The 13,906-nt window shown below is 39.7% G+C and overlaps 1 protein-coding gene across 2 annotated transcripts in view; it reads left to right on the top strand.

The window, feature by feature from the left end:
* The window catches only part of aebp1a (AE binding protein 1a), a 26,191-nt gene that overhangs the window by 8,376 nt on the left and 3,909 nt on the right, over nt 1-13,906 (top strand). Inside the window, exons 3-16 of one of the 2 annotated variants that reach the window (XM_026172907.2) lie at nt 936-980; nt 3,051-3,125; nt 6,366-6,437; nt 6,562-6,621; nt 6,731-6,790; nt 7,646-7,723; nt 7,951-8,060; nt 9,384-9,523; nt 9,622-9,706; nt 9,803-9,947; nt 12,101-12,180; nt 12,323-12,446; nt 12,755-12,951; nt 13,660-13,833. In XM_026172907.2, coding sequence (XP_026028692.1) covers nt 936-980; nt 3,051-3,125; nt 6,366-6,437; nt 6,562-6,621; nt 6,731-6,790; nt 7,646-7,723; nt 7,951-8,060; nt 9,384-9,523; nt 9,622-9,706; nt 9,803-9,947; nt 12,101-12,180; nt 12,323-12,446; nt 12,755-12,951; nt 13,660-13,833 — 1,445 coding nt within the window. Of the gene's footprint in view, nt 1-935; nt 981-3,050; nt 3,126-6,362; nt 6,438-6,561; nt 6,622-6,730; nt 6,791-7,645; nt 7,724-7,950; nt 8,061-9,383; nt 9,524-9,621; nt 9,707-9,802; nt 9,948-12,100; nt 12,181-12,322; nt 12,447-12,754; nt 12,952-13,659; nt 13,834-13,906 lie in introns of both variants that reach the window. The other variant, XM_026172902.2, reaches the window with a different exon arrangement.

Here is a 13,906-nt window from a genome sequence, read left to right as displayed (position 1 = left end):
CCAGTGTGAGCAGGAGGCCATCAGCCGATGAAGCCAACAGAACCATATCATCCGCGAAAAGCAGAGATGAGATTCTGAGGCCACCGAAGTGAAAGCCCTCCGCCACTTGGCTGCGCCTAGAAATCCTGTCCATAAAAATTATGAACAGAATCGGTATACAATTTATATTTTACAATATTTATATTTAATATAATACTGAGGCGTTTCAAAGGCCTGCAGAGACATAATCTCTCTATTCAATTCAATTCAATTTTAATTATATAGCGCCAAATCACATCAAATGTCACCTCAAGGCTCTAGTGTACATTAGGCCAACCTCATTCCAGAGGCACTCAGGAGGCATCAGATGTCCAAACCACTTTACCTAGATCTTTTCAGTGTAGAGGAGTGGTAGGTCTGCTGAGTCCATCCCAAATGAATGAACTTCTCATCCTATTCCTAAATGATCCCAGCCACCTTTTGAGGAAAACTAATTTCCATTGTAATCTCATTCTTTTAGTCATTACCCAAACGTAGTTATCATAGGTGGCCATACATGGAACGTATATCAACCGGTAAATTGTCAGCTTCGCATTTGTCCTGATCTCTATTTAACACAATAGACCAGTGGTGGCTCATCAATAGGGATGCTAGGGCACCCCACAGTGAAAAAACAAAAAATATATATATATGTATAGATAACTGTGTTTTTAAAGGTCTGCAAATAATTAATTAAATTCTTCTTTAAGAATATGGCAGTGAATGATGTTGCAGATCATCTATAATAACTGTACATAACAAATTACTTATTATGTGCATTTTAAGTACCTGTTATGAATATCAGTGGTTTTAGGTCCATAAAAGTTTATATTGGAGCAAGTTCTTTACTTGGGACTTCCACTGGAGATTATTTGTTAAGATTGCAGCTTTTTAACCCTTTATTTTTGTGTTTGTAGCGATTCAACCTGTGACCCCAAAGGAGCCTGTTGAGCCAGACCTGGGTAAGACTTTCACAGGTTATGAACGATTTTAAAACCTTCACCTGTTTAAGTACTTGAAGTAAAAGCCTGATTAAAACATTTACACTAGTTTACATATAATACATATATTGAGTTTTAAAATGTCTTATACAGTAAATTGATCTCTAATTGTGATCAGAAGTTAACATACAATCTTTTTTTTGTATGGATGACTTGCCAAAGACCTGTATTATTTGTAACACAAGTCAATTATACACTGAACAAAAATATAAACGCAACACTTTTGTTTTTGCTCCCATTCCCCATGGGATGGACGTAGAGACCTAAAATTCATTCCAGATACACAATATAACCATCCCTCCCAAACAGTGGTCACAAATCAGTCCAAATGTGTGGTAGTGGGCACATCTGCCATATTGAGATAATCCATCCCACCTCACAGGTGTGCCACATCAGGATGCTGATCTGACATCATGAGTAGTGCACAGGTGTACCTCAGACTGCCCACAACAAAAGGCCACCCTGGAATGTGCAGTTTTGTCTCACAGCAAAATGCCACAGATGCCACAAGCAATGAGGGAGCGTGCAATTGGCATGCTGACAGCAGGAATGTCAACCAGATCTGTCGCCCGTGCATTGAATGTTCATTTCTCAACCATAAGCCGTCTCCACAGGCTTTTCAGAGAATATGGCAGCACATCCAACCGGCCTCACAACCGCAGACCTCGTGTAACCACACCAGCCCAGGACCTCCACATCCAGCAGGTTCACCTCCAAGATCGTCTGAGACCAGCCACCCAGACAGCTGCTGGAACAATTGGTTTGCACAACCAAACAATTTCTGCACAAACAGTCAGAAACCGTCTCAGGGACGCTCAACTGCATGCCCGTCGTCCTCACCGGGGTCTTGACCTGACTCCAGCTCGTCGCCTTAACAGACTTGTGTGGGCAAATGCTCACATCCGATGGCATCTGGCACGTTGGAGAGGTGTGCGCTTGACGGATGAATCATGGTTCACATTGTTCAGGGCAGATGGCAGCTGAGAATGTCCCAGTTCTTGCATGGCCAGCATACTCACCGGACATGTCACCCATTGAGCATGTTCGGGATGTGCTTGACCGGCGTATACGACAGCGTGTACCAGTTCCCACGAATATCCAACAACCTCGCACAGCCATTGAAGTGGAGTGGACCAACATTCCACAGGCCACAATTGACAATCTGATAGACTCCATGCGACGATGTGTTGGAGTCAGGTCAAGACCCCGATGAGGACGACGGGCATGCAGTTGAGCGTCCCTGAGACGGTTTCTGACAGTTTGTGCAGAAATTGTTTGGTTGTGCAAACCAATTGTTCCAGCAGCTGTCTGGGTGGCTGGTCTCAGACGATCTTGGAGGTGAACCTGCTGGATGTGGAGGTCCTGGGCTGGTGTGGTTACACGAGGTCTGCGGTTGTGAGGCCGGTTGGATGTGCTGCCATATTCTCTGAAACGCCTGTGGAGACGGCTTATGGTTGAGAAATGAACATTCAAAGCACGGGCGACAGATCTGGTTGACATTCCTGCTGTCAGCATGCCAATTGCACGCTCCCTCATTGCTTGTGGCATCTGTGGCATTTTGCTGTGAGACAAAACTGCACATTCCAGGGTGGCCTTTTGTTGTGGGCAGTCTGAGGTACACCTGTGCACTACTCATGATGTCAGATCAGCATCCTGATGTGGCACACCTGTGAGGTGGGATGGATTATCTCAATATGGCAGATGTGCCCACTACCACACATTTGGACTGATTTGTGACCACTGTTTGGAAGGGATGGTTATATTGTGTATCTGGAATGGATTTTAGGTCTCTACGTCCATCCCATGGGGAATGGGAGCAGTAACAAAGGTGTTGCGTTTATATTTTTGTTGAGTGTATTAGTTAGACACACAGTTCTAATATACTGGACATCTTGGCACTAGTTTTCAACTGCCTGATCAGAAGCAACTGGCGCTGGATAACTTATGTAAGAAACTCTTACATAAGCTGCCCTATTACTTGAAGTTAGAATTATACTACTAATAGTCTTCCTCTTTGTCTTTTCTATACAGATGACATGTTCAAGAAGCCAACATCTCCAACAAAAACCCACAGTGAGCTTGATGTTGACTACTGGCATCCCAGACGTATGTTCCATTAATATTATCTCACTGAGAGTCAGAACTTTCAATCAACCCTTGTATGACAAAGCTTACAAGGTCCAGTGAGAATACAATGACTGTCAAGATGAAAGATTTTAAAAAATGGCAGCAAAGGTTTTTGTCACAAATGAATTATTCAATCAAAAATGAACCCTTATCATAGATTATAAAAAAATGGCTACAGAAGTGTTAAGTTGTTTTGTTTATTTGAGCTTCTGGATAGGGACCAACTGCAGACTATACAGGGAGTGCAGAATTATTAGGCTAGTTGTATTTTTAAGGAATAATTTTATTATTGAACAACAACCATGTTCTCAATGAACCCAAAAAACTCATTAATATCGAAGCTGAATGTTTTTGGAAGTAGTTTTTAGTTTGTTTTTATTTTTAGCTATTTTAGGGGGATATCTGTGTGTGCAGGTGACTATTACTGTGCATAATTATTAGGCAGCTTAACAAAAAACAAATATATACCCATTTCAATTATTTATTTTTACCAGTGACACCAATGTAACATCTCCACATTCACAAATATACATTTCTGACATTCAAAAACAAAACAAAAACAAATCGGCGACCAATATAGCCACCTTTCTTTGCAAGGACACTCAAAAGCCTGCCATCCATGGATTCTGTCAGTGTTTTGATCTGTTCACCATCAACATTGCGTGCAGCAGCAACCACAGCCTCCCAGACACTGTTCAGAGAGGTGTACTGTTTCCCCTCCTTGTAAATCTCACATTTGATGATGGACCACAGGTTCACAATGGGGTTCAGATCAGGTGAACAAGGTAGCCATGTCATTAGTTTTTCTTCTTTTATACCCTTTCTTGCCAGCCACGCTGTGGAGTACTTGGACGCGTGTGATGGAGCATTGTCCTGCATGAAAATCATGTTTTTCTTGAAGGATGCAGACTTCTTCCTGTACCACTGCTTGAAGAATGTGTCTTCCAGAAACTGGCAGTAGGACTGGGAGTTGAGCTTGACTCCATCCTCAACCCGAAAAGGCCCCACAAGCTCATCTTTGATGATACCAGCCCAAACCAGTACTCCACCTCCACCTTGCTGGCGTCTGAGTCGGACTGGAGCTCTCTGCCCTTTACCAATCCAGCCACGGGCCCATCCATCTGGCCCATCAAGACTCACTCTCATTTCATCAGTCCATAAAACCTTAGAAAAACCAGTCTTGAGATATTTCTTGGCCCAGTCTTGACGTTTCAGCTTGTGTGTCTTGTTCAGTGGTGGTCGTCTTTCAGCCTTTCTTACCTTGGCCATGTCTCTGAGTATTGCACACCTTGTGCTTTTGGGCACTCCAGTGATGTTGCAGCTCTGAAATATGGCCAAACTGGTGGCAAGTGGCATCTTGGCAGCTGCACGCTTGACTTTTCTCAGTTCATGGGCAGTTATTTTGCGCCTTGGTTTTTCCACACGCTTCTTGTGACCCTGTTGACTATTTTGAATGAAACGCTTGATTGTTCGATGATCACGCTTCAGAAGCTTTGCAATTTTTAGACTGCTGCATCCCTCTGCAAGATATCTCACTATTTTTTACTTTTCTGAGCCTGTCAAGTCCTTCTTTTGACCCATTTTGCCAAAGGAAAGGAAGTTGCCTAATAATTATGCACACCTGATATAGGGTGTTGATGTCATTAGACCACACCCCTTCTCATTACAGAGATGCACATCACCTAATATGCTTAATTGGTAGTAGGCTTTCGAGCCTTTACAGCTTGGAGTAAGACAACATGCATGAAGAGGATGATGTGGACAAAATACTCATTTGCCTAATAATTCTGCACTCCCTGTATACAAATAGACAAAGGATGGCTGTGGTTGTAACCTTTCTGACATCACACATTCATTGACATCTCAATATTTATATTTTGGCCTGAGCCGTGTTGTTTTGCGGAACTAGAAGTGACCATATTTAGACATGAGGTAGAAGGTGCATCCATAAACAGCACTACTTCAATGCACAGACAGGTACCTGCTTATTAACCTGATAATTAGCAAAGTAGCATAAATAGTGCATAAAATACAGGTACAGCAAGCCATATTATTTGATACTTAATGCCATTAAAATATTCTGAAAAGCTCAATGAATCAAATTACCAGAGGAAAGGCCTAACAGACAACTGTCAGCTACAGCTACCTGTATTAGCACACTTAACAAAGCCCCATAATTCTAACTTTGAGTTTAAAAAAAACCAAATGGGTGAGTTTTTTTTTAATTACCTGTACTACAATTGTTGTGAAGGAGGAAACTATCATAGATAGTTTTGTTTGTTTTGGGTTATTTTACAATGTGACTATAGATAGCCATCAATAAAAAATTTTTTATATCAGTATATAATGATATATTATAATTAAAAAGAGCACTACCCCCCGTAGAGCAAGGTCTATGCTAAAATGTTGATGCTTTATGATGTTTTTATTACAATATGACTGCATCAGCCAATTATGGCATCATTGTGATGTTGCAGGGCATTGTATTGTATTGTGTTGTACAGCTCTATCAGGGCTGAACAAGGACAACAAAACTGGGCGCCTGGGATTTTTGGTCCAGGCAGCCCACAATGATCAGTCAAAACAGCCTAGACGGTTCATTAAATTACTTTAGTTCATTAAAGTAATGACAATGCTGAGAGGTACTATCATCCCACCGAAAACAGATTATGGGTTCAAAGGTTAGGTTAATTTGTAATTCTAAATTGGCTATAGATGTGAATATGTCAACAAATGGTTGTGGTCTATGTTTAGCTCTGCAACAGACTTGTGACATGTCCTCTTGCTCTATGAGAGCTGGGATAGGCACCAGCTATCCAAATGAGCAAGAGAATGGATGGATGGAATATAAAACACAGTTTATTTTTAGGTCCAGGTGATAATGGATGAATTCATGCGATTGCCTCTCTTGGCTGAACCACATTTAAGATATATTTCAAGTTCAGATATAATAAAGAATGGGCGTTTGAGAATTTAAAAGAAGGGAACTAACCCACAAAAGTTGATTCTGAATGATGCTCAATCAGTCCTTTGCATGACTGAGCATGCATCAAGACAACTTAGAGTTAAGTTCAAATCCATTCTGGTGGGAGTTTTTCTCCATTAATATTTCCACAGTAACATGGAACTTTTGTTCTGATTAAGATGTTTTCATTCGTTTTAAAGTTTTTATCATCCTCCAGCTAAAACAATAATGTCTGATTGCTATGTTCATAGCAGATGAGGTGCCTGGCAGATATCCTGATATGAAGAAAGATGTCACAACTCCTGAGGTCATCATGTACATACCAGGTATACAATGTCATACAGTGTAGGGCTGTGTTAATGGCAATGTGTCATTTTTTTAAAAAAAAATTATTTGGTGATGCAGAAACAAAAAACTCCAACTGAAATCAGATCTTTGCATCTCTTTCAGAGGAATCCACCACCGTTCCATATATTGGAGCCTGGTATGAAGAATATGACTACACTGATTGTACGTCTGCTTGCCACAAATAACTAATGAAGTGTAATATATAACATACACTGCAGCTCTTCATCATGACATTAAGATAATTTTTTACTTTTTGATTCCCTGACAACAGTGGCAGCTAAAAAACAAGAAGAAGAGGAGGAGAGAGCTCTAAAAGAAAAGGCCGAAAAAGGTTTATATTTATTGTTTGTTTTTTTACATTGATAAACATCAGAACTTTAACATCATCATGTTGTAAACCTTTACCACAAACCCCAGAAGAATATTAAAATTATACATTTCTCTTTCACTCTGTTTACATGTTCAATAGTAACAATACTTCATCACGGCCTTCTGTTTTTGTTTTTTAATTAAGAAACGAAAAAATAAAAAGTATAAAACCTGCCTCATGATAAAATATGGAAATAGTATTAGAACAACTCCATCAAAACTGATACAAGTAACCATCCGCTTCATTGTACAACAGAGCAAATTAAAACATTTACTCTAAACTGTTTAAAGATTAAGCTAGAGGATATGCTCCGTTTTTGAAGTGTTTTTAAATGACTTACATCTTGCTGGTTTTGCTCTTTTTATTTGAAATCTTGGCAGAAAAAAATGTAGCGTGACACTATTATTCTTACGCCATCAGTGGTCTGTTTTTAATGAGAAAATAAATAATGAACTAGAATTCCAACAGCTGCCACAGTATCCTGTTGTGCATAGTTATGTAAAGCTCTGGGACTATTTAGGAGATATTATGGCGATATCAAAACATGCAGAAGAGGGTGACTGAAAGGATCAGTTTGATAACAGAGTTTTTCAGAACAATTTCCTGTAAAATCCAATGAAATGTAAAGGAAATTTACTCCTGATTACAAACTTAAATGCCCTGTATTTTAAAGTAAAAACAAATAATGGAACACAAGTGGAAATCAAGGTGCATATTATGAGCACATGTGGAAATAGTTTGTGTGGTGGCAGTGGTGGGCTTGAGAGCAAGTCCCTTTTTCTGACATTTACTATTTTTTTTATTAATCTCTGAAAGCCGAAAGACTGAGGAAAAAGTGGGAGGAGGAGGAAGAGGAGAGACGTAAGCAGATCTCAGTGCCAGCTGAACCAAAAAGTAAGAGAGTCTCTCTGTTTTGTTCACTTGTTTTTTAGTTTTAAACATTCACAGTAAAGACAGAGATTAATATAATATTAATAATAATGATAAGATCTGTAAAAAACAAAACAATCAGCCTTATATTGAACTACAACATTTCTTTTACACTGTGTGTCTTTTTTAGTGTCTCTCAGCAACATTTGTTACACAGATTTTGTTGGTGTGTGCTCTGATTTCCCTCCCAGAATGTCCTCCTCTGGGCTTGGAGTCTCACCGGGTAGAAGATGACCAGCTGTTAGCTTCCTCTCAGTCTCATCATGGGTTCTCAGCTCAGAGGGGGCGCCTTAACATGCAGGTATACTCTAAATTCAGAACTTCCTTATCCGTATTAACCCACAACTGATATTCAGAAAAATCAACACAAAGTGCACTGGCCTTCACACAAAGGACCAAGAACCTTTCAGATGAAAATATAAAACCAAGTCACCTGAAAATTGGTAGAAAATTACAAGTTACAGTGATTTTAGTTACTGTCCTACTGTCATAAATAGACATGATATGTAGCTACTGTGTTTATGGCAGCTGTATTGAAGCACAAGAGTCAACCACTGACTAAAGCACTGTGGGGAATTTTTCATTACTTGGGATTGGGGAATGACATGCTTTTGGAGTTAGCTTTAAGCTGTCTTTAGAGGAACCCAATTTTCCAGCCCTGGAGATTTCCGCTTGTTATCCCGATGCCGCAACAGAGTGCAACACAAAGGATAATTTCATTTTGGTGTAATTTCCTTTAGGCAGCATGGTGGTGCAGTGGTAAAGATGGTTGCCTTACAGCAAAAAGGTTAGGAGTTTGACTCCACCATCTGACTGGGGTTTTTCTGTGTGGAGTGTGCATGTTCTCCTGTGGTTGCATGTGTTCTCTCCAGGTACTCCAGCTTCCTCCCACATTTTTAAAACACACAGTTAGTTGGGTTAGGTTAACTGAGGATTCTAAAATGCCCATAGATGTGAGTGGTTGTCTGTCACTCTGTGTTAGCTCTCCGAAAGACTGGCGACCTCTCCAGGGTGTACCCTGCTTCTTGCTCTGTGGTGGCTATGATAATCTCCAGCACCCCCCATGACCTTGATAAGGACAATGGATGGATGTTAATTTCATTTAATGAAACTATCTGTGTCATCCTAACTCTCCACTAATGCTGCACAGATTCGGAGAAACAAAGAGTGCACAAAACTGCATGATGCTTTCAGTTAAAACAAAACAACAACAAAAACATTCTTTTGTGAATCATCATGTTTTTATTCTCAGGACTAACAGAAAAAGCATGCAAAATAATACATAAAAGGTGCACACTGGGACTAATTTAACTCCCCCATAAAGATGGTATTTGATGACCTCACCCTTAATTAAGAATTTTTGCACCTCAGTATAAGTCAATAAAGACAACCATTAGAATAGTTTCCAGGTTTTTCCAAAGGTAGCTGCATGGACAGAGACAACCCTCAAAAACTTCCAATGTGCACTGAACTATTTTGTCCTATGAGAGGCCCTGAAATATGACAGAAGCCTCTCAGTTGAGAAAAGAGCTTCAATGATTACTCCTCGTAGGCTTTCAAGAGTTATTCCATCATTTTATCAGGAAAACAATGTATTTTCAGCTCTCTGTGTGGTTGTGTACAGGGCTCTGACAATGATGAAGACCTGTATGGTGGTGCATGGTGTGCAGAGTCAGAGGAGCGAGAACACTGGTTTCAAGTTGATGCCCGCCGAGAGGTGGAGTTTACTGGGGTCATCACCCAGGGAAGAAACTCTGAGCTACAGTGAGTCCTACTCCATCTCCACATAATAAAACCTTGCACAAGTGCTGCTGTGTTTCATTAAAGTCAGTACTCAGTAATTTCTTTTGTTTTGATCCTAGTGAGGATTTTGTGTCGTCCTACTTTGTGGCCTTCAGCAACGACAGCAGAGACTGGACTTTACTACACGATGGCTACGCTGAATGGGTGATTGAGCCACAACTAATTATGAAAATGTTTTCGTAACAGTGAATTACACCTTTACACCTTCTCATTTCCTTCTCCTGTGATTCTCTCCTGCAGTTGTTCTATGGCAATGTGGATAAGGAAACACCAGTGATGAGTCAGTTTGCTACACCAGTGGTGGCACGTTACATCCGTATTCTGCCTCAGAGCTGGAATGGCAGCCTATGTCTCAGAGCCGAGATCCTAGCTTGTCAGCTACCCAGTTAGTATTTTTTTAAATAGTAATATTTTAAATTAAAATGTCAGACAAAACAAAGATTTAGTATGCATTAACTTGGATTCTATTACTGTCAAGTCAAATTTGCTGTGTGGCAGGCAGGAGGAAAGACCCAAATGAAGGACTCACAGACTGAATGATAAACTTAAAGCTCAGCTTTATTTGCTAGAAAATTTTTTCTAGAAAGTAAAACTAGGAAACATGAACTAGGAAAACTAAACCAGAAACAAGCAACGAGAACATGAGGTAGAAACACAACACGAAGGGATTGTGTACGACCCAACAGAAAGAGGGGAAGACTGAGGATTAAAATACTCATCGGAGTAATCAGGGAACGGGAGATAGGAGAAACGCACAGCTGGAACTAATTAGGTAGGACTAAACTAAACATACTAACAAAGCACACAAGACTATCAAAGTAAAACAGAAAATAAGACAAGCATGCACAGACATGGAGTCAGAGACACGAGCTTAACACTACGACAGACATGGCAACAGAGGGAACATAGAGATGAGGGACCAGGACAGGCACAGAGGCATGGACTAGACACTGAACAGAGGGAGCACGAAATCTAGACCTAAGAACTAAACTATTAACAACAATTCCACTGAAACATATGATAATAATAATCAAAATAGCACAACTAGTGAATCAGAACATAAACCATAATAAAGAATAATACCAAAACACAAAAAACTTGAAATGCTGGGTCAAAATGACCAAGAACCGTGACAATTATGGCTTGTTTTTACTGCTAATCCTCAAGGGTCAAATACTTTTCCCCCTGTCACAGGATGTAATATCTCAATAAATAAATAACTAAATCTTTGATTCTTTAAAGAGCTTTTTAACTTTTTATCTACTTTTAGTAGCTGTGTGAAAATTAATGTTTGAGGGTATATTTATGCAGAAATACATCAGTCTTAACATGTTCACAGACTTTTCACTTCATTTGTAAAAACTTGAAGTTTTCCAACCTTATGAGTCATGTTTTCTTCATTCCATAATACAGTATGTCACCTCATACTGGAAGGGGGGAAACAAGAAAAAAATTGTTCTTTTGCCAAAGTAAGAGTGGAAATACACAAAAGTCTGTTTCAGAATCATAGCATGAACCTCCTAACCGTGGTCCTTAAGTGTGCTACATAAGTGCAAGATAACTGCTTGTATTGCCACTAGCTTTAGGAAAGACACAACAATAACATCTACTCAGCAGCAGCTGAACGTTTTGACTGCAAAATATTGGTACTTATTCATAAGCTTGTATTTTAAATAGAAATATTAGGGTTTTTACTGTGTTATCTATCTGACAACTGAGGTTTAGGTTACTTTGAAGATCAAAATTTAAACATGTAGGTAAGTCAAAATAAGAGGGTTTGCTGTGGATTACTTCATGGGGTATGAATTTAAAACCATCAAAAGCTTCAGAATGCAACAAAATACCTCAGCCATTACGAGTGTTTTTATCAAGATGCGCTGTACAGCAGGCAGGTTTTGGACCTAGTATCCAGGATTCGAGAGGCAAAATGGGTAAAACTAAAACCCTAAAAAACGTATATATGAACATACCGAAAGTAACCAAAACTCAAAACCCTGGGTTCTAAAACCAGGGGTCCTAACTGTGATGGAATTTTCTGTTAATAAAGCAACACAATCAGCTGTGGCCAAGCTTTTTTAATTACTGCATGCAGCAGAGCTAACACACATCAAACATCACAGCTCCACAGTCATGAGAGCTCTGTCACTGGGACGTCTCAGCCTCTCTTTTATACATTCACACACAACTCCTGCATTGCTACAGTTATAACAGCTTCCTGTCTCAACCCCCGCTGTTGCTGGGCAGGGATTTTCTAACTAATTCTACAGTGAATTTCTAACCACATAAAACGTAATGTGAGAATAAACTAGAAATGATCTAAAACAGTGTTTTAATTCCCAATGATTACTTGTGCCAACACTAGACCTGTTAAACATTTTTGTTTATAAGCATATTAGGTACCCTTAAATAAATTAAATAAATTATAAATGCATAACAAATACTTAAAGTGGAGTAGTGTACTTGAAACTGAAATTAAAAACTTCTGCTTAGTAAAGTATCTCCTTCCCACTCTGCTAATCTCTTTGCCAACTTTTTCAGGAAGCCACCACAGTGAGAATGAGGTCAACCCATCCGATGACCTGGACTTCAGACACCACAACTACAAGGAGATGAGACAGGTCTGTTTCTCACTTGGGACACTATCAGTCTACTCCACAATGCAACATTTCAACCTTGCCTCTCTAGCAGTATGCCAAAACCTACAAAAGCAATAATGTTGCAGCAACCATCCATAAATGTGTTTTTCCTTCACTCTTCTAGATGATGAAGGTAATAAATGAGGAATGTCCCAACATCACCAGGATCTACAACATTGGAAAAAGCTCCCAGGGCCTGAAAATGTATGCCATGGAAATCTCCGATAACCCCGGGGAGCATGAGCCTGGTAGAGAGATCTATAATATTTTTACTTAAGTGTAATTCTCTCAGCTGAAGCTCATCTTAGAATTGCATAATTTACACAGATTATGGTTCACCGTGAGACACAGATCTGAGTGTCATTACACTTGTTGCTGGCAAAGTAATATTTTGTTTTTTTGACATGTAGACATTGCATGATGTCTGTCATTTAATGTACATGTATAACGCTTTGCATCTTTACAGAGCAATGTAAATAGGTTTTACCACATTCAAGTGGCTCTTAGTCCAGAAAATAAATTGTTAGTTGCGTTAATATGTTGTCTTTTTGTTTAGGTGAACCAGAATTTCGTTACACAGCTGGCCTCCATGGTAACGAGGCACTTGGACGAGAGCTCCTCCTGCTGCTTATGCAGTTTCTATGTAAAGAATACAATGATGACAACCCAAGAGTCCGTCGCCTGGTGGATGGTGTTAGAATACACTTGGTGCCCTCACTGAACCCGGATGCTTACGAGCTGGCCTACGAGATGGTACAATCAAAGGCTTCAAACTTTGTTTAGTGGCACATACCGCAAACAATATGGAGAAAAGTGAAGCAATTGTGGAAGTGCCTTAAACCTACAAACTTTAATGTTCAACAAGGTTGTAAAAAAGGTCGAGCAGTCTGTGGAGAACAACCCTCGGTTCCATCAACTCATAGCTTATAGATACCATTTTTAGTGCAGAAGGACAATAAAATAGGTAACATTGTAAGTCAGGCCTTACTTCTTACTGACAAGTCACTACCATATGAATATCTAATATCTGCCAGTTTCATTGCTAAAAACATGCTAAAGGCTTAAAAATCCTAAGCTCAAGGTTTCATCAACAAGATTTCCCAAACCAGTATGATACATGATGATGCCTGTGTCCGCCTTTCAAAGTAACAGTGGCTGTAAACATCTTTTTGTTTACAGAGCCATAATCAGTATGAAATTTTTGATCCAAATTTAGTATCTCATACCAGAATTTCTAATTTCTTAAATTAGTTACATTAGTTTAGAATACAGTTTTTAATGTTTTTTTAATTAAGTTGTTTTCTACAAATCTTGCATTTATAAAAGGAATTTTGTTGCTTCGTCTCATGTCTGAGCCTACTTGTCTTCACCACAACTGACAGATTTTTCAAAACACTGTAGAAAAATTATTCAGAGATCCCAGAGAGCATGAATGACCTAACACCATCCTCACTCCTGCAGGGATCAGAGATGGGAAACTGGGCCCTGGGCCACTGGACTGAAGAAGGTTATGACATCTTCCAGAATTTCCCAGATCTAAACAGCATCTTGTGGGGAGCTGAAGACAGAGGCTGGGTGCCTCGTATAGTGCCTAATCATCACATCCCCCTTCCAGAAAACTTTTTGAATGGCTCTGTGAGTTTGTTTACCGTCCTTTGGGATTGTGTGTGTGTGTGTGTGTGTGTGTGTGTGTGTGTGTGTGTGTGTG

This window comes from Astatotilapia calliptera, chromosome 7 (genome assembly GCF_964374335.1).
Source record: "Astatotilapia calliptera chromosome 7, fAstCal68.1, whole genome shotgun sequence".
Lineage (NCBI taxonomy): Eukaryota > Metazoa > Chordata > Actinopteri > Cichliformes > Cichlidae > Astatotilapia > Astatotilapia calliptera.
The sequence above is the reverse complement of the archived record's forward strand: the minus strand, read 5'-3'. Positions and strand labels throughout refer to the sequence as shown.